The sequence below is a fragment of the Alligator mississippiensis genome, chromosome 4 (genome assembly GCF_030867095.1).
Source record: "Alligator mississippiensis isolate rAllMis1 chromosome 4, rAllMis1, whole genome shotgun sequence".
NCBI lineage: Eukaryota > Metazoa > Chordata > Crocodylia > Alligatoridae > Alligator > Alligator mississippiensis.
In genome coordinates this window covers 243,525,604-243,545,525 of record NC_081827.1, presented here as the reverse complement: position 1 = coordinate 243,545,525, position 19,922 = coordinate 243,525,604, and the positions used below count along the sequence as shown (strand labels likewise).

Sequence of the window (19,922 nt, the reverse complement as noted above, 5' to 3'; positions counted from 1 at the left end):
TGTGCAGCAACTGGCCTCTCTCTACTCCTACCTCGGCTCCTCCGCTCCCGCAATGGCAGCGCCTGCACCGGCCCGAGCGGGCCCCGCGGCGCCGCCGCCTCCTCCGAGCCGCGGGGCTGCGTGACTGCGCGCGCAGCGCCGGAAGCCGGAAGCCAACTCCTTCGGAGCGGCGGATGAGGGGCTGTGCAGAAAGCTCGCAAGCCGGAAGACGGTTCCTTCCGGGGCGGGGCCACAACAGGAAGTCAGAGGACAGGAAGCCGGAAGCTGGATTCCTTTCGGGTGGGGTTATCGGCGGCGGGTGAGGGTGAGGGGTTTAAGGTCTCCTACTAGACCGGGGTTGAGGCCTTCCCGGTCGGGGCCAGCCCTGGTTTTCCCCCAGGACCTTGGAGGGCCCCCCAGCTGCTGAGCTGCCTCCCCCACCCTCTGGCTGCTCTCTGGTTTCCTCACGGCCCAAAGAAACCCAGCGCCATCAAAGAGGCATTTCCTGGGCATCCTCTGCCGAGCTACCCAGTGCCCCGCTGCAGGGTGGTCCTGAAACGCCCCCCCGTCCCGCCGCTGACCCTTGGGGTCGCGCTAGAAAATCTGTGCAGATATTTGTCATTTAAAAAAAAAAAATCTGGGTCTTCAGGGATATTAAATTCTCGTTGGCAGCCCAACCGCGACCTTCCCGGCATGGACCGCGGCTCTGATAATTTTTTTAGTTGGCCCTTGCAAAATATCGTTCCGCAGCAGATGTCGGTGTCGCTGTCCTGGGCTTGTTTTCGGACTCATTGGTTTTCTCCTTCCTGATTTTTTTTTAAGCAGCGTCACGAAGGAGAGCCGCGGGATGCGACAGCCGGTCCCTGAGCGCCGCGACACGGGAGCTGCTTGTTATGGCTGAGGTAGAGCAATGAAGCTAAGCGGTGTGTTGCGTGTACAGCGTAGTTTCTTATAGTTTTGTCGTTTCTAGGGTCGGACGGGACCTGAACAGATCATCAAGCCCGACCCCCTACCCCGGGCAGGAACGAGTGCCGGGATCGTAGTACCTCAGCCAGATATCTGTCCAAACTCCTCTTGAAAACCCCCAAGCAGATTAAGTGAAGGTTACCTACCGGATGCTTTGTATTAAAAAACATTTCTAATGTTGGTGGCCCACTGTTCGATGTGCAATAATTATTTTGCAAACAAATGAACACCAACAAAAAAAAAGAGATCTTCAAAGAAGCAAGACTCCGCCACGCACACCAGATCATGGTCCCCTACTAGTTGTTCTGCCTTCCCCCAAAAAAGGGTATTCATAGATTTCATTGATTTGAGAGTCAGAAGGGACCTATTAGATCATCGAGTCTGACCCGAATTGAATTACCAACTGCTATGTTTGTAATATAAAAAGGCTAACCATTCTCCAACATAAATTTCCTCTTTATCCACTATGCTCATTCAAATCCTTGATGGGGATCGTAGGCAGACAAGGTTCCTTGGGTGAATTTGATATCTTTTATTAGACCAACCCAAATGGTTGGAGAATAGTTATTAAGTAAGCTTTTGGGTTCAAAACCCCTTCATCAGGCTAAGGAAGCTTCAGCAGTTGGTGTGTGCTCTGATGGGAATCGTGACTTTCAAAAGCATTTCGAGTGTCTAATGACTTTACTTCTGAAAGATCAGACCCTGTATCACTATGTGTAACTGCAAGAAATAAGTACAGGTCAGTCGCATCTTACGCAGGGGTTACGTTAAAGTCGGTGCGTAAGGCGAAAATCGTGTATAGTGAAATCGCATATTACCATGCCAGCAGTGACTGCCTCTGCCTCCAAAACCTCCCGCCGCCGCTGCGGAGCCGTGCTTAGAGCTGTGTGGCTGGCGGCGGCAGTGCAGGGTGGGGATGGCTGCGTGCCGCCCGGGCACCACCATGCTGCTGCTCCCACCCGGCGGCCAGCCACAGCTCCGGGCACACATGCAAACTCGAGCCCTGCCCCCCCTCCCACCCCACGTATAGTTGAATTCGCGCAAGTTAAATGTGTGTATGATGCGACTGACCTGTATGGTGTTTTGATGCATTAGAATTGAATGTAGGTAAATGTTGATCGTAGGAAAGAAGAGGGAAAAAAATAGTACATTGATAGAAATACTCTTCCCCTCTTGCTTTTGTTATGAGGTTACTCATATTTTCAATATTTATTGTTAAATTTAAAGTGCCAGACTTAAACCTATTTTGAATGATAGTTCTGGAAAAATATTCAGAAATAGGGGCAAAAGTTCGGCTCTAAATCCATAGTTAGGTATCTAATAGGATGGCCTGATATTTCTACAGTGTTGAGCAACCATCAATACCCACTCCCACCATCTTAGTTTTGGCCCTTTTATCAAGCGTTCTCTGCAGATTAAATTGTATCAATTTAAAAATTCTAGTGCAGCTCAGTGTAAGGTGGTGTCTATAAACAGTGGGATTTATCATGCAGTTCACATCAGGTGTTTTGGTCTGAATTTTTATGTGATTGGAAATAGAGACGGTTTCCTTTTTGTCTGACTTGATACCTGCAAGGGACCTGATTTTTTAGAGAGGGGGTGCATAGGCTTTTCTGAAAGTCAGGCCTCTTCTAAGGTGTTTCAAGTCAAGCGCCGAGAAATTGAGCGCCACCAGATCATTAAACCTAGAAAATGTAGGACTTGGCTTTGGAAAGGATGAAGAATTTGACTAGTTGACAGACATCATCTCTGTGAAAGAGAACAAGTAGCTTTTATATTTTTCATATCCAAAAGAAGCTGAAACTGCTATTTTTTAATTGAGCTGTCAGTGATTCATTGATAGGACCAATTTTCCTTTTGTTCTCAGATCCCAACAAGTTGTGCTTTATCAAGTAATACTCCAGCAGGCCACAAGCTTGTGACTTCCCATCCAGCACAGAAGACTGTTGAATTAGGAAGCTGGAATATGACAGGGTGCCAGGTAGGGGTGTCTTTAGAAGTTAGATCATGTCAGTTTTGAAAAGCTTTTTGTTTGTTTGTTGTGGCACCTTGGCATGCCTTGAGATCCTTTCAAGAGTGCCTTGGGATGCTGTGCACTGTTAGCGTTGTTAGGTATGCAAACATGATTCATATGAGATTAAATTTAGAGTTTTCAAATAGGAATCCACAGTGTTAAAAACACTGTGACCTATTTTGGTTATTCTGAGTTTTTTGCACAAAAGGATTTTTCTATTATATTTCTGTTGTCAAAAATGAGTGAAAACTAAGAGCATTTTCCAGGCATTTTCCAAGGGGTGCCCTATGTCTAAAGATGAGAACCAATAACTTCGTGTTTCTTGGGGATCATAAGTCAACAATAACTGAGGGCTTTTTAAACAGCCAGGAGATTTTTAAGGTTTTGGCTTCCTTCTGTAAGTTTGGCTTCTTGTTATTGTGTTGTTTTCTGGTATTGGATGTATAGCACTGTGTACTCAATTAGAAGATATAATAGAATTACGGTGTACCATAAGGTAATACTCAGAACTCAGGCCATTGCTCTTTTCTCTCTCCTCCCAACTCTAGCAGGAAAAAGCAGAATGGGAAAACTTAAACAAATTATTAATGCGTCATGGCTTAAAACCTGTGTCTGTCGCTACCCCACGAAACAGCAAAAATCTAACAGGTAATGCAGTGCTATTCTATATAAGCTCTTATTATTAAAAAAGATTAACTTTGCATTCATAAATCATCTTTACAAGCAGTGTCTGGAGGTGCATACCTCATACCTGACCCACCCTCTTGTCATTATCTTATCTTCATTGTCTCCAGATATGATAGTTTTAGACAAACACTCTTCACTGGGGATAAGACTAGCACTGAAAACTTTGGTAGAAGACACAGAACGACAACAGAAGATGATGCAGGGGCTTATACAGGCTAATCGTCAACTGAGGTAAGAATGTTGATGGAAGGAAGTTATTCATAAACACAAATCCCTGATTATTTATGCAAGGGGTATGTTTCCTAAAAAACTACCAAGCCAAAGTTTAACAATCCATTTTCTGAATGTTGGAATTTTTTGGGCGTGACTTAAGGCCATTTCCTTAAACGTTGTGCAAGGGGCAAAGGTGGGATTTGTGGATGAGGATGCTCTGCTAGTTTGCTCTGCTCTTAGAGCGTCTCCCTGTACTCAGAAGGTTTTGATCACTGAAATTGCCCTACACTTTTGCCAGGGGTTGCTTTGCATGCCTTGCGCAGCATTTTTGGTGCCAGTGCCTCAAGAACTACAAATACTTCATTGTATTTAATAAAACATATAGCAGAGTACACTGCTTTGCTTTGCTTTGCTTTGTTTAATTAGAGATGAGGTGCGCTTAGAACGTGGTCGAGCATCTCGGCAAGAACAACACGCCAACAACTTGGAAAAGACTGTGGAGAACATAAAATCCAAAATCTGTCAGCTGGAAGATGAGACTATAGCTAAGGTTTGCCAGCAGCAGAACCAAGTGAAAGAGCTTCAGAAAGATCAACATGTTTCACAGGTGACACTGATACGCTATTTAGGGATTGAAACAGCAGATGGTTTTGCATGGTTTCATGAAATACTTGGAAATATTTGCAGTGACCAAAATAATACAAGAGCTTGTGCCATCAAGTTGTTATTCTATATTTATGATTTTAACAAACAACAAATTTTTCAACAGATAGGGTTTGAGTAACTGAAAAAATAATCTCTCTCCATCCACCTCCTAAGTACAAGTGGGAAGTAATAACTTAGCTGTCTTGGAGCCATGCTGCCTAACTAGTATATCTGTCTGGTCCCATACAGCATAGTCTTCCCATCTTTAGCATGCCTGATATTACACTTATTTTAGAATTACCCCATCATCTGTTTGCAGACCAAGTTCCATCAGCAACAAGAGAAACTTCATGAACAGGAAGAGACCATTGCACATTTGCAGAAAGAGATCTACAAGGCTGGGGTGGAAGAGCAGGAGCGCATTACTACACAAAACAAAATGTTCTGCCAGTTTTGCAAGCGAGCCCCCAAATCTCTCTTGGATCAACAGTGAGCAAGTCTATCTCTATTGTCATAAGTGAGAGCTCTGTAGATCATGTATAAAATGAAGAAACCATTTTAAAATGATTATCCTTGATGATGTTGGGGTAGAGGTACTGGAAGTGCTTGTGGGTCCTTTTTTACATATATCCATTCAATAATTTATAATAAACCTGAGTTGGATAAGTAATTCCATAAAGAACAATAATTGCAACCCCTGAACACTAGATGGGAGCAAAGGACAGAGAATGAAGAGATCCCCAGGAGGAGTTGCATTTTAAAAGTACAACACTATATTTTATTTTATTTTATTGCTGTATTTGTGATTTAAGTCTGAAAAGTGTCCTGTTTGCAAAGTAGCCTCTATAGATGTACATCATCCCTACCCAGCAATACACATCCCAGGTATCTCGTAGAGGCTACTCCATATTCCAGGGAGAGTTTTGATGGCACGTCTTTCTCCATTCCATCAATCCCATCCCTTTGGTACCACGTCCATCACCTTGATTTTTGCCTTTCTCAAGGTTTGTAAGCTCAAAAATAGAACTGGATGGTCATTTAATCTAGTCTCTTACTCAAGGCAAGAACATCCCTATCCAAACCGTCTCAGCCAATGTTTGTCTTAAAAAATACTGAGAAAAAAGAGTCAGCAACTTCTCTGGATGATAACTTCCAGTACCTAACTACTTTCACAGTTAGAAAGTTTTCTCTTAATATCTACCCTGAAATCTCCCTTGTTGCCATCTGTGCCTATTACTGTGGGCACAGAGAACACAGATGGATTTCATAGCCATCTTAACCTGTTTTGTTTTTGAAGAGTTACCACATTCCCCCTCAATATTTTCCTCTCTAAAATAACTAATCCTAGCTCTTTCACCCTTACCCTAGCTATCATGGCTTTTTATCCTGTTTTTTTTGTGAAGGCTGAAGAAAAAAAGACATGAAACACTTCAGCCTTTTCTGCATTGCCTCCCTATTCATTTAGGGATTTGCACTATTTTTGGTCATTATCATCTCATGTCCTTACAGAATTCTTTTTTGTTATCTTTTATATCCCTTTTTAGCTGTATCTCAATATGCATCTTGGTCTGTTTAATTATAGTTATGCCAAGCAGGACAGACTTCTTTTGAATTAACTGTGACAATTTCAGGCTGGCACAAGGATCAGATTTCTGGTTTGTGTAGCCTGGAAGGTTGTGCCAGTTCTGCTGTGTGTCAGTCCAGTGAACATCTGAGAAGTAGCACAGATAAAAGTGATTGTATCAAGTCATGATAGAATAGTGTTTGGAAAGACATGATATTTGTTTGGCTTTGGTTGCAATACCTTGATCATTAAATTATGTAGCTTGTGGAATATTTTGAATGGCTAAAATATATACTTTTCCCCTCAGATTTCTTTGCCTAATTGATTATTATGAATCTCAGATTAATCAGATGAAAAAGGAGCTAAGGTAAGACCAGTTCATTCATTATTAACACTGTTTCAATTAGACTATGCAAAGATATGTTGTACTGCGCTTGTTGAAATAGATGGGAATTTTGTTATGAACTTCAGTGCAGCAAACCTTTAACTCCTGCTGAAATCAGTGGGAGTTGAGGGAACTCAGAGCTGTTTGTGAAGCACCAAGTATCTTTCAGGATTAGCCGTTACTTGAAAATTAAATGTCTAAGCTATAGGCATTGCACATTCCACAAAGTACTATCCTGCCAGAAGCAGCAAGGGACTATAATAGCCTTGAACTTTAGACCCAATGCTCTGATTCCAAACGGCATTGAAGGAGGTGATGGTATGAAAGTGCATCACCTTTGCAGACCCTAGATCTGGTAGGTGGCTGTCAACCAGCTTGGTCCATGGCATAAACTAGAGTAGCCCAAAGGCTGTTGTAGCTTTTGTATCTGACTCTTGCTAGTCAAAAGACTGCTCTGTGGCAAGGAAGTGAAAAGCATTTCAAGATGTGCTCCTTTTACCTTGGCTATCTCCCCTCTGTCAGGGTCCAAGAGGTAGAAGTATTATGTTGGCTCTACTGCACTGGGTGATCCCCTTCTGTTTTTTGTGCTGCAGGTGACGCAAAGAAGCCAGAATGTAATTGTGAGTCAGGGCCAACAAGATGAGCTTTTCATTGTAGAAGTGCCACATGTATTTTGTTTGTGTTCAGCTTGCTTCTGGATGAATAGTGTGTACGATACAGGTTGAAACAGCCTGAGGGGAAAAAAAGTAGGAGTGTGGGTCTGTGGACAGATATACTATGCTGCTTTCCTGGGGTTTTTGTTTTTTAATTTATATTCTTATTGGCTTCTAATGTAACTGTTCTTAGTTAAACTTCAGTTAACATGAAGAACTAACCTGTTTATTATCTTTCCCAAAAGGAGATATAAAAAAGATGAAGATCATGTTCAAGCAGAAGGAAAAGGCAGGGGAGAATTCTTAAATCTAGATGCTACTCCTAATTATAGAGCACTGCTAACGGTATGGAACTGGTACATGTAATAGGTGCAGATTTAGAAAAAAATGTCTTCTACTAACAGTTAAATGCTAGTTGTCTGTGCATTTGAGTTTACCATTCCCAAGTTGGTCTGGGATTGTAAACCCTTTGGAGAAATTTTACTGTCTTCCTAACTGTTTATCTATTTAGCAATAAGGCCCTGATTCTCACTAGCGCTTTTGGGTACTATCAAAACATAAAACTGAAAAATACTCCTTTAAATATCAGAGAAGTTCTTAAACCTAGAGAGTGAAATAAAATAGAAATAGTTAACATGCAGGCTCTGTTTCAGTCTTTTCAGAATCAGCTCATTGAGACAAAAGCCAGGAATGAACAGCTCCAGCATGAAAACATAAATTTCAGGAAAGACCTGGAAACAAGGTGAGAAGGGTAAAGTCATTTGTTTTAAAGACAAAGCAAAGCAGTTTGGGTGTAACTGCTTTACAAAAAAATAGCTGAAGTTCTAGATGTTTACCAAGACATCTGCGTAGTAAAAGCAGAACCTAGAAGATGAGATAGTTGAGAGAGATTGCCATTGTCACTGCTCTGAGCAGTAAAAGGAACTATCCATAGTTGCACTGAAGATCGTGTATGACAGTTCTTCCTGTTTGGGTACCTGCTGTTCATCTAGCTGTCACTCACACAGGTGTGCTTAAGCCCCACTAAGCCAAGGGACAGATTGCAAGATTGCCATCTCTTTACTGTTAGCATTATTACTCCTAAGGCATGGTCCCCAGGATAAAAGTTCCCCAGTATTGCTAGACTAGCAAGTCCTCCTAGGTCAATACAGCTCATGCCAAAAGAGGTACTTTTTTGCTTTTGAAGTGGCCTAGGCTAAGACTTCAGCCATAATGAAATCAGCGTTGCTTTACTGGCAAAGCTTTCTAGTGGAGTTTTTGCTAACCTTATTGATGTCTTGAAGTGTAATGCAAAATATTTCTTTTCAACAGACCAACTGTACAGGAATTAAAACTTTACAAGCACCAGGTGAAGAAACTGGAGAAAACACTGAAGAAAAATATCAAGTAATTGTGCTTAATTCTTCAAAATAATTTAAACTTCCATTAATACTTCTATTAGATTAAAAGATGCTAGGGTTGGAAGGGACCTCAATGGATCATCGAGTCTGACCCCCTGCCAGTGGCAGGAAAAAGTGCTGGGGTCATGTGACCCCAGCTAGGTGCTTGTCCAGTCTCTTCTTGAAGACCCCCAAGATAGGGGAGAGCACCACCTCCTTTGGAAGCCCATTCCAGATTCTGGCAACCCTAACCGTGAAGAAATTCTTTCTGATGTCCACCTAAATCTACTCTCTATCAACTTATGGCCGTTGTTCCTGGTTGTTCCAAGGGTAAACAGAGCATTTCCTGTTCCCTGCTGCCACCCCCCGCCGCTGAATTTGTATATCGCCATATTTTTTAATGTTTAAAACATTTTTTTAATGTATAAAAATGAAGGCATTTGACTGCCTGTAACTTAGACCATGACTAAGGATGTTCCAAATTTGCTGTTCACAAGTCCTTGATTTATGACCATGGCTACTATACCTTGAGAGACCCCAGGTACATCTCTGAAGTGACGACTTAGTGTCCAAAGAGAGTTGGCCTCATCTACTCTTTATTTTTTTTAATTTGTAAATCTTTAAATTGGGTTTTTAAAATTTGTTTTGAACACTACTTTAAATAAGATGGCAGCAGAGATGAAGCTGTAGTCATGCTTTCAAGTTCACAGTGTTCTAGTCACCTATCTCTCTAGGAAGTACTTTTGCTGGCATCTCATTGAAAAAGTGCTGTATATCTTATTCCGCAAATAGGTAAAGGTGATTAGTATCTTTGTCCTTTCGTACACATGTGGATCCTATTGATGTGATGTGGGCAACAAGCCAGCCTTTAATGGTCAGAGAATCTGTGCTAAACAGTTTGAACACCATAAATGCTAGCAAAACTTCCTTAGTTATTTATATTCGTGTATAAGGTTGTACCTCAGTGCAACATCTAGTCACAATGGAATAAAAGTAAAAAAGTGAATACCTATCAGTGTTTAATACTGTTTCATATATCTGGAAATAGGAGACAACTTAAAATGAACATTTTTAAAAGTGAAGAGATGATCTGACTTCATGGAAGATGCAAATGAATAAAATGTGCACAGACTGGACAGGCAGCATAAAAGTAAAAAAGGTGGAGATTTTATTTGCAGGTGCATACATGTAAAAATATTCTTGCCCTACTGGCCTGGAAGCTAATTGCTTTTGTTGAAAGCACTGGTCTCTAACATACTGTTTGTTTTACATATAGATCACGTGAATTTATGATGGGAGAAAAGATCAAAGAAAATAAAGAATCTGAGATTATCACAGAAGACCAGCTGCAGGCAGTTTGTAGACAATACTTACAGGTACAAATAAAGTTTTCAGCTGTGATGCTTTCAATAATCGCTGGCAGTTTTATAATGAAGTGTAAAAGACTTGTCCTACAGTTGTAAAAAGACTTGACTTAAACAGAAGCATATTATCTTGAATTGAAGTTTTCATATATGATCCCCTTTCTTTGAAAATTTAAGGCTAGGCAGTGCGCTTTTGAACTTAAGCACTTCCAATGTGGTTTAGTTCAAAAGTGCACTGTCGCCATTTTCTCAGTGCTGATGTGCATTTCACCGCTTATACAACTGCAGGCATCACAGTGCCAGGCGCTTGCGTGTGTAAAAATGCCCGGTATTTCTTACCCTGTGAAACATTTTAAAGTTTGTCCTGGGACAATGGACATGGACATCTGAACAACTTCACTTTGTCCCGGGATGTCATTCTCCCCTTGTACTCGGCCTTGGTGAGGCCACAGCTGGAGTACTGCGTCTGCTTTTGGGCTCCACAATTCAAAAAGGATGTGGAGAAGCTTGAGAGAGTCCAGAGAAGAGCCACGCTCATGATCAGAGGTCAGGGAAGCAGACCCTACGATGACAGGCTGAGAGCCCTGGGGCTCTTTAGCCTGGAAAAGCGCAGGCTCAGGGGTGATCTGATGGCCACCTACAAGTTTATCAGGGGTGACCACCAGTATCTGGGGGTACGTTTGTTCACCAGAGCGCCCCAAGGGATGACGACTAGGTCGAATGGTCATAAACTACTACAAGACCATTTCAGGCTGGACATAAGGAAGAATTTCTTTACTGTCCGAGCCCCCAAGGTCTGGAACAGCCTGCCACCAGAGGTGGTTCAAGCGCCTTCATTGAACACCTTCAAGAGCAAACTGGATGCTTATCTTGCTGGGATCCTATGACCCCAGCTGACTTCCTGCCCTTTGGGCAGGGGGCTGGACTCGATGATCTTCCGAGGTCCCTTCCAGCCCTAATGTCTATGAAATCTATGAAATCTAAGTAAAATGGTTTCTTCTGGGTCTAATGTGATGCCTATTTGTAGCATATCAGTCAGAATTTTACCTTAAAGATGGGGCTATTTGGCATGATCCTGTCTTAGTTTATGTTACTAGAATAGAGGGCAAGAAGGAAAAGAGAATGGATTAGGAGCAGAACACAGAAATGGCTTGACCCAGACCCTCTTTGGGTGGCCCTTCGCATGTATATCTTTCGTTTTAAGGACCTAACATGGTGTAACTAGATAACTTCCATTCTGCTTATCCAGTAGCGGTCAGTTGTTAATAATTTAAATTACTCATAAAATGGGATGGGTAAAATTTTGCTGTACTTGACCAGTAGGGATGCATTTTACCATGTGCTTGTGTCCCAAACAAACACTAATGCTGTGGGACAGGGGTAATAGATTTACAATTGTACAGCACAGCTAGTACTGCTCTCTTTCTCTTGGTCACTCTGCCATTCTTGACTCCATAACTCTCAACAATTCACAGTAAGATAAGCCTTCAGCCCTGCCTATTTGGCTTAAGAAGGTTAATGTACTTACCAAGACATCCATAAAATACAGATTATCAATACAATGAAATTCATTTATAAAGGAAGCCAGTTATATGGAATAGAATTGTATATAGAAGATCTGTGTAAAATTACCACAAAGCATTTATTGAATCTGGGCAGCAGCAGGTTTTGAGATGTGCTTCAGACCAGATGTTCATGATCTATACTCTGTCCTTGGCACACCTGTTGCAAGGTGTGCAACATAGCCTTTTCAGGTTTTTTTGGTTCTCACTTGAAAACAACGCATTTATATCCTTTTAGCAAAAGTATTAGTTAAGTGGCTTGTAAGTATTGACAGACAAGGTTCCTTGGGTGAATTTGATATCTTTTATTAGACCAACTAATAATAAAAGATATCAAATTCACCCAAGGATCCTTGTCTGCCTATGTCCTTAGACCAACACGGCTACAACCTACACCCTTGTAAGTATTGAGGCATTTCTTGTAATGGTTATTTTTTTAAGTCTGTAAGTCAACCACACAGCTACATATTGTATTTTACAAATACTTTCCCACTAAAGTAATTATCAGAGCTATTTGTGATTTAACACCAGATGCTTCGTGTGCCAAAGGTTAGACTACATGACCAGGGACCTGTTCAATTCACAAATTTGCAGAAATCGCAAAATCGGGCATTGTTTGTGAAATAAAAAAAAATTACTAAAATAAATTGCTGGCTCCCCAGTGGCCCAGCTACACAGCCCGCGGCAGGGGGCTCTGCTGGTGCGAAGGGGAGGAGCCAAGTTGGTGGCCACCTCTGCCCCTTGCCATCGATTGACTGAGAGATCTGCCTGTCATATGGCTCTAGCCATCCCAGCCAGTCAGCGGTGAGGGGTTGTGGCTGCGTGGCAGACAGCCCTTTTGGCCAATTAGCAGTGAGGGACAGGGCCACTAGGGCCCCTCTGCCAGTCACAGGTATGGGGGGGCCCCACTACAATAAGCCTGTGAAAATGGCAGGCAGCCCTGTGATCTGCCCACAAATTTGGCCTCCTTGCTTGGGTAGGTCCCTATACATGACCCTTGAGGTCACTTCAAAGCCTATAATTTTAGGCTGAACAACAAAGCGCCGTTGAGCGATTTCAGCATTAAAAGCTTCTCTTTAATGTTTAAGGTCTTGTCCAGCATTGACTCTGTGCTAAGTAGTCCACGAGCTCCTCCTTTAATATATAAGCGAAGTAAAGGGCCAGTCCAAAATGGCATCAAAGAGAATGGACAAGAATGTGGCTTTGAGCACCTTCCCCCTACAGTAGAAATGTGGGCAGACCAAATAATGGCGCTAAAGGTAAGGAACCGCTGCACTTTGGCATTCTTCAGCTGGGACCCATCATTTTTTGCAATCTTGCGCTTTTGCTTGTGTAGCTTTCACAGCTATTAGGTTTTGGGTTATTTCAAAAACAAAAAATTCTTATGCTGTTCTTCCCATCACTTTATTCATGTCCTTTTTATACTATATTTACCCAAATCCAGGATGACTGAATTTAAGATGACCCTCTCCCAATAATTCGATTCTATGCAGGGAAGATGATAAATTTGTTATAATTTTCATTTATAAAATCTAATTACTTGGGGAGGGTCATCTTAAATTTGTCAGACCTCTACCCCTTGTCCTTCCTACCTGCATCCCCTGCCATATTATTCCCTGACCTTGTCCTCCAGCCCCTTGTCCCTCTGAGCCTATTCCTGCTGCCTGTGCCTGACCCCTGCCACCTGTCCCATACCCCACCCCAACACCCATCTTCCCCCACTTCCTGCACACCCTGCTACTTAACTTCTGCTGCAAGTCTGCTCTGGTTCTGGGGCAGTGGGTGGCAGCAGCCCCAGCCCAGCCTGGCCAGGGAAAAACAGCTGTGGCAGCTCCAGACCCAGCCAGATTAGGGCTGGAGTGGCCGGAGCCTCTGGGGAACAGGAGAGGTTGCACTGTATCCTTCATTCCCAAGACGCATGCCATAAGCCTCCCCATGCGACTCCTCCCCATGCTTCCTTGGCTGGTTGCTCTCTCTACCACCACATGAATTACCTTGCCCCAGTGCAGGCAGTGCCTTAACTGTGGCTTTGTCCCCAGTACTTGAGGCTTTTTGATTGAGGGAAGAAAACCTTATCTTGGATTCCAGTAAATGTTTTAATGTAGTCCTCTGCACAATTGACTTTCTCTTTTTCAGTAACTTTGTTCACTAGTTTTCTTGGGGGAAAAACATGTTTTACATTTTATATATCAGTGAAGTTACATTCAAGTACTTCCTTCCTTCTAGACCATTAGCTTTTTGGTTTAAATAAAGACATGACATTTTAGGCCAATCTCTGAGTAACAAACTGCTGTGATCTGTTGTCAATCTTGCTAATCCTTGTATTCAAAATGAGACTTCCATTCTTGAAGCTAAGAATATAAGCAAAATATTTTGTGTAATGGTTCTATAGTAAATCTTAGTCTGCCACACTGTCGTATTTGTCTTGCACAAGAATTCAACAGCCTATTTCTTTCCTTTATGTAACTGCTATAACTTACTATTGTACTTTGAAACTTGCAGCTTCTCAAACTTTTGAATTTTCTCTCTATTATAACAGGACTTGTATAGGTCTCTGAGAAAGCTATCACAGGAACTGGTGCCCTGGCACACTATAGACATACAGGACAACAGTGAATGCATTCGTGTTGAAGACCTTCAATTCATAGTGGATGCAATCTTGGAAGAAATAGAAAATAGAGAAAAGGTAACCTATCAGAAATTCCTCATGTCTTTCAAATTAACTGTTACTCTAAAATTCCTACCTGTGTTCTTCACACACTGATTGGGTTTGTGTAGTTGGGAGTCTGCACAAGGCTTCAGAACTGCCTGCTTGACTTTATTCAGGCAAACACTATTTTAATAAAACAGGCCAGTTTATCTTGGGAGTGACCCAACTTGAAGGATTTAGTCTGGGGATGGATTTGGCTGACTCCACATATCATCATCTTAACTCTGTTTTGTCTATTTCTAAATTGGCAAAGACTTGTGCATACTCCACACTCCAGCTAAAGGAAACTGTCCTTGTATCAGAGACAAATTCTCCTTGTATCAGGGGTCAGGTGGCATTGTTTCCTTGTCACGTTTAGCTAAACATTTTAGAGTAAGTCTTTAAATTAGTTAATGCCTACTGTTTGTTTATTAAGAGAAGTGACCTATTTTAAGGAATTGTTGCTTTTTTTCCAGTGCTTTTCCTTGACGACTTGTTTTTATCCTTCGGTACAGAATAGCCAGATGCCTTCTTTACAGACACTGTATGCAATAGTCTCTCACTTCCAAAAGCTATTTGATGTGAGTTCTCTGAATGGAGTTTATCCACGAATGAATGAAGTTTACACAAAGCTTGGAGAAATGACCAATGCTATGCGAAACCTCCATGATCTCCTAGAGCTAGGTAAAAATTCACTGTACTTCGTGTAGTCAAACTCTTCCAAATTCACTTTATGCAGTAACTGGAGACAAGGGGAGAATTTGATTTTTAAGTAGAGAAGATAGTGAAGTATAGTGAGAGGACTAATAAGTTGTTCAGAAATATTTGCGACTAGAAAAAAAAGCCCAAAGGTGCTGTTACCCTGGAGTTTGAAAAGGAGAAACCAACAATCAATGTATGATTGCTCTGGTCTTAAATAAGTTGTTTGACCTGCAGCCCTCTGTCACTGGGAGGAAATGTAAGTCTGTCTTTGGTCAAATAAGGCAAGGTAGATATGTAGTAGGGATGCAAATATTTTAAAAATTACCTGTTTAACCTCCTTTAGTTATATTGGTTAAATGGTTAACCAATAGCAAGTAGTTTAGTGACCTCCGGCAGCAACAGCCCTGGCTGCTTTTGTCTTTCCTGTGTACCCCAGGCTGCTGGTGGGGAGTCGTAGGGAGGGGGCAGCAGGTGTGGCCAAGCCATTAAGGGGTGCTGCCCATCAGCGGAGTTGTGCCTCCCTCTTCCCCCGGGCCTGAGGTTGCAGACCTCTCCTGTACCTGGATCCTGCTGCCAAAGGGAGTTGGGGAAAGGAAGTGTTGTGTCCCCTCCTTCCTGCTGCACCAGCGAGACTCCTGGCCCCATGATGGGTCTGCCTGCTCCCCCCGCCTGCAGCAGGGCCCAGGCAGGGGCAGTATGGACAAGCCCAGTCTGAAAGGGAAATCTGCACATGAAACTCACTGCAGCTCCCATGACTGCTCTCTCTCTTAAAATCATCCCTACTCTCACTGTTACGGACATAGTATCTCTACTCAGCAGCTATGGTGAACATGCTCAGTCTTCCAAATTCACACTCACCCTTTTTCTTTTAAAATATTGAATGTTAAAAATGAAATCAATATTTATAGATAATAGCAAAATTTACCTCTGTAGATGGGGAAAGAGCAATGCCAGATGGATCTCTAGTAACCAGCGGTTTGTGAGTTGGAAAGGACTCGGCATAAGGTGATATGGAGCTACTAGAACTGAATTCTGTGGAGCCCTTCTGGCAGCTCTTAAGTATAGAATCTGTCCTCCTTTGGTGATGTTAACACTGTCACAGCTGTATATTTTGAGCCATTAAGGGAAGCATGAGATTCCTTGCCCTAAACAGTGCCTTACTGTCACTGTTCCCTGATGAGCACAAGGTGTTCAGTAGCTGATTAAATCCTGTTAATGCTAAAATCTGTATATAGAAAGTGAAGATTAAACTGAAGACACTAGGTGGATTTGCATTATACAAAACACTTCCCTGCTAATCCTTGTAAACATGCGGTGTTTGTTCCTTCCAGATAGCTCAGCCCCACCCACTGTCCTGGTGGACACTGTTGGAAAGCTTTGTAACATAATTAATGAGAATGTGAATGAACAGGTCGAGCAGCTGCTGGGGACCCAAGACATCCAAAGGTATTTGGACGTAGAGGTGTCACTCTTGAAGTATGAAGCAAAGTAACTCAGAGAACTGGTTAGGACTGCTTCTCATTTTGAGGACTGGATTTCAAATGACTGAACTTAAGTCAGTGAGGTACTATCACTGCACACTAAGACCTGGATGAATGTGCCAGAGAGAGCTTGCACCAGAAAAATGAGAGGCCAGGTTGTAATGAAAAAAATAATAATTAAGGCCAACATCAAGACTGAAGGTTTTGAAAACAATTTCTACTTAAGTATGTAGTATCTCTAAACCAATATCATGTATCCCTGCTTATGTAGGAAATGAAAGACATCAAACTGAAAAAAAAATGCTTTTGCACAATGTCCATATAGTCTATGGCAGACAAGGTTCTTTGGGTAAATGTGATATATTTTATTAGATCAACTAAATAGTTGAAAAAATTGTTCTTTGCAAGTTTTTGGGCACAAATACCATTCTTCAGGCATAGGGAGAGTCTGCTGCTGTTTTTATTCTCCTGGATGGAATAGAAGCCAATGGCAGTCTATCAGTATATGTTAAGCAGTGTTTTCCCTGCAGGCATAGATTCATAGATTGTAGAGTCAGAAGGGACCACAAAGGATCATAGTGTCCGACCCCCTGCCCCAGGCAGGAAAGAGGGGACTGAGGTCAGATGACCCCAGCCAGGTGTCTCTCAAGCCTCTTCTTGAAGGCCTCCAAGTTAGCTGATAGTACCACCTCTCTTGGAAGCCCATTCCAGATTCTGGCCACCCTTGTTGTAAAACATTTCTTCCTAATGTCTACTCTCCACTAGTTTGCACCCATTATTCCTAGTTACTCCTAGGGGTGCTCTGGTAAATAGCATATCTCCAATTCCCTGTGGTCCCCCCTTGATAAACTTATAGGCTGCTACAAGGTCTCACCCTCAGATGTCTCTTGTGCAGGCTGAAGAGATCCACATCCCTCAACCTCCCCTCATAGGGTCTTTTATGGAGGCTACTAATCATGCGAGTAGCCCTCCTCTGAACCCTCTCCAGATTCCCAGTGTCCCTCTTGAAGAGCAGTCCCCAAAACTGGACACATGGAATTCCCTAGCTACCTGCTGCCAGATTTCTTGTACCTGAAACAGCTAGTACTGGATGGAGCTCAGGTGTTATGCATAGTGTGTATGTGCACGCACACACACGCTGTTTACTTTTCTCAGGTGCATGTAGAAGTATAGGTAGAGTATTATATTTAAAATTTAAAAAAAAGCTTGCTTCCACTGTGGAAAGGTTCTGACTAAGTTATAATTGAACCCCAGAACACACAGCAGTTTTGGCCTGGAGGTTTTTAGAACCTAAAAATGTAACTGTTGGTGGGGGATTGCCTGTTACAGTATGTAATGATAAGTAGTGTCATTTCAGAAACTCAAGACTCGGATGTGTCAAAGGTCAGGACCCATGTTTGCATGGCTCCTTTGCAGCCTCTGATTGGGACATGGTCTCCCACATGAAGGACTGTAAACTTGCTATAATTTTTTAATTGCAGTATTATCAGCAAACTAGAAGAACATGAATACTTCTTCCCAGCTTTTCAAGCTCTTATTCAAGATTTGCTTTGTGTTTTAGGTAAGTCATTTTCAACAATAGATTGTATTGTTTTCCACAACAGAAATCCCTCAACACAAAATGACTTAAAATAGAAACTCCAGGGTTTTTGTGTACATAGCCTTATTTTTCACAGGCTCTGCTTCCAGATAGAGGCAAAAGCTGATAGTGGCACTGCTCCCCACCTGTCCCTATCTCCTCTTCCTTCTCACCTCCCACTGTCACTTGCATACCAAGCAAGTACAGCCAACATGCTAGTCATGAAGCTGACTTGCCTAGTGCAAGAGTGCAGAGCATAGCACCAACATGGGACAGGCAGGGTAGAGCGAGGAGGTGGTGCTCTCCTCTATGGTCCAAGCTTCACCTAAATCTTAACCATGCTGTTTTTGCAGTTCTCCTAGTGTCTCCACTGTCACTTGCCGAGGTAATTTAGCATCATTCATAGCCTATTTCTAGTCGCACATTTCTGATCTAAGCTTAGCATGTTTTCAGTCCAGCTTACTGGCTCATTTGGGAGTGTAGGCTATAACCCAGAACTGTTAATGCCCTTGATTTGTCATGTGGATGTAATCTAACTCAATTGTACTGAATTCTTCAATGCCTTCCACCCAACATCTGCTCCCAGAGACAGACAAGTTTACCTCAACTTTTTAAGACAAAACAGGAGAGTCTTACTTCACAGTATCCCCAAAGACTATGGGAAATATCCCCAGAAGTCCAGGGAACATGCGTGAGTGAGTGCAGCACCAGGGACAATCCAGTAATTCAGGTGTGGCTCTGCAACAAGGCTGCTCACATGTGGACTAAATTAACCCAGGGTCAGTTCTGCAGTGAAGACGGACCCTTAAGCTAGTTACAGGTGAGCCCTTCCTAGCACATTTTTAGATCACTTTACTGGTGGAGAACTCCTAGTACTATTTACAGTAAGACTTATTATAGAGAATACATGCTATTGGCAAAATTTCATTGAGATGCAGTCACTGGGTTGCAAGACACAATCCTCATGGACTGTTATAAGCAAGCACTGAAGTTATACCTGGTCGGTCACACAGCCTATTGTAAGAGGGCACAATGTTCGAGCCTCTGTCAGTTTAGTGCAATAAGGACTATGAGGAGTTTATTTTCTACAACCAATTATTGATCACATTAGTCGTACCAAAGCCAGAACTTCTTGGTTCCATATACAACTGTGTGACTGCTGTACGTCTAACTTTATTTCAGAAATCAGTAACCTGGATGATATTTTACCTACCGTGCAGAACCTGAAGCTGCTAGCTAGGTAAAACGCCACTCTTGGGAGATCTGACTGATGAATGTATTAATACTAGATTTACAGGTGCTTCCAACCTGTATTTGACCTTACTGTACAGTTTTAAAATATTTTTTACTAAAATAAATGTTTGCTTAGATGTTACCACTGCTCCTCTTATTTACTTGTTAGTTGTGAAAGCACAAATGCACTAGTGACTACGAAGAAAATGAATACATACAAAACCTAGCATTAATTCACTCCACTCCAGCAAATACATCTCATACAAATCCTGATTAAGACACTGCTCCTTCAGCATCTGAATGCCTGCCACACATACTTGCTACAGAGAGCTCTGAAGTACAAGACAAACTCATAAAAACACAACTAAGTGTCCTTAGCCATAGCTTTTGCCAGTGATTAAATTACTGCAGAAAATACTTCAACTCTGGAAAGTTGCAGTCCACTCCTGGATCTACGAATTAAAGACAACCACATACTCACTGAGTTCTGGAATTCTGTATCCCTGTTTCGAATCTTGACAGCTGTGCTCTGGAGGAGGGGAAAATAGGAGGTGGATGTTTTGGTGTTCCAGGAGATTGAGTTATGACGGTTACCAGCTTTCAACTTTAATTCCCACTAAACCAAATTTAAAACTAGTGAGTGTTGCACTGGTCCAAGCATAGCCCAAATGAAGTGGCTCTAGCCATTGTGCAGGTAAGGATGTTGCTATGCTAGCCAGCAATGTATTTTGAACATTAAGTAGAATGGGATTAGCTGCTATCAGCAGATTCAACAGTTAGGCTTAGCTTCCCACATACACATTCAGCTCTGACAGCCAAGGTCTTTA

The 19,922-nt window shown here is 42.2% G+C and overlaps 1 protein-coding gene across 10 annotated transcripts; it reads left to right on the top strand.

Moving 5' to 3' along the window:
- The first annotated feature begins 2 nt into the window (after window positions 1-2).
- CEP70 (centrosomal protein 70) lies at window positions 3-19,237 on the top strand. Of its 10 annotated transcripts, none has more exons than XM_019480541.2 (18): window positions 3-279; window positions 805-881; window positions 2,813-2,926; window positions 3,508-3,607; window positions 3,754-3,877; window positions 4,286-4,466; window positions 4,824-4,993; window positions 6,376-6,435; window positions 7,352-7,451; window positions 7,760-7,848; window positions 8,418-8,492; window positions 9,762-9,861; window positions 12,500-12,670; window positions 13,951-14,097; window positions 14,616-14,784; window positions 16,134-16,248; window positions 17,765-17,844; window positions 19,045-19,237. In XM_019480541.2, exons 1-18 carry the CDS (start codon window positions 174-176, stop codon window positions 19,104-19,106), a joined length of 2,040 nt encoding a protein of 679 aa, XP_019336086.2. In that variant the 5' UTR covers window positions 3-173; the 3' UTR covers window positions 19,107-19,237. The 10 variants fall into 10 exon arrangements, with proteins under 10 accessions (XP_019336086.2, XP_019336082.2, XP_059583424.1 ...); XM_019480537.2 differs by having other exon boundaries at window positions 802-881; XM_019480539.2 differs by having other exon boundaries at window positions 238-298; window positions 802-881.
- The last annotated feature ends 685 nt before the right edge of the window (window positions 19,238-19,922 follow it).

Excerpts from the sequence above, each read along its gene's own strand:
- CEP70 (XM_019480537.2), top strand. The coding sequence starts at position 174 with ATGAGGGGCTGTGCAGAAAGCTCGCAAGCCGGAAGACGGTTCCTTCCG. Across the intron at positions 8,493-9,761 it reads ACACTGAAGAAAAATATCAA|ATCACGTGAATTTATGATGG; the intron begins GTAATTGTGCTT and ends TTTTACATATAG. Across the intron at positions 9,862-12,499 it reads TTTGTAGACAATACTTACAG|GTCTTGTCCAGCATTGACTC; the intron begins GTACAAATAAAG and ends TTAATGTTTAAG.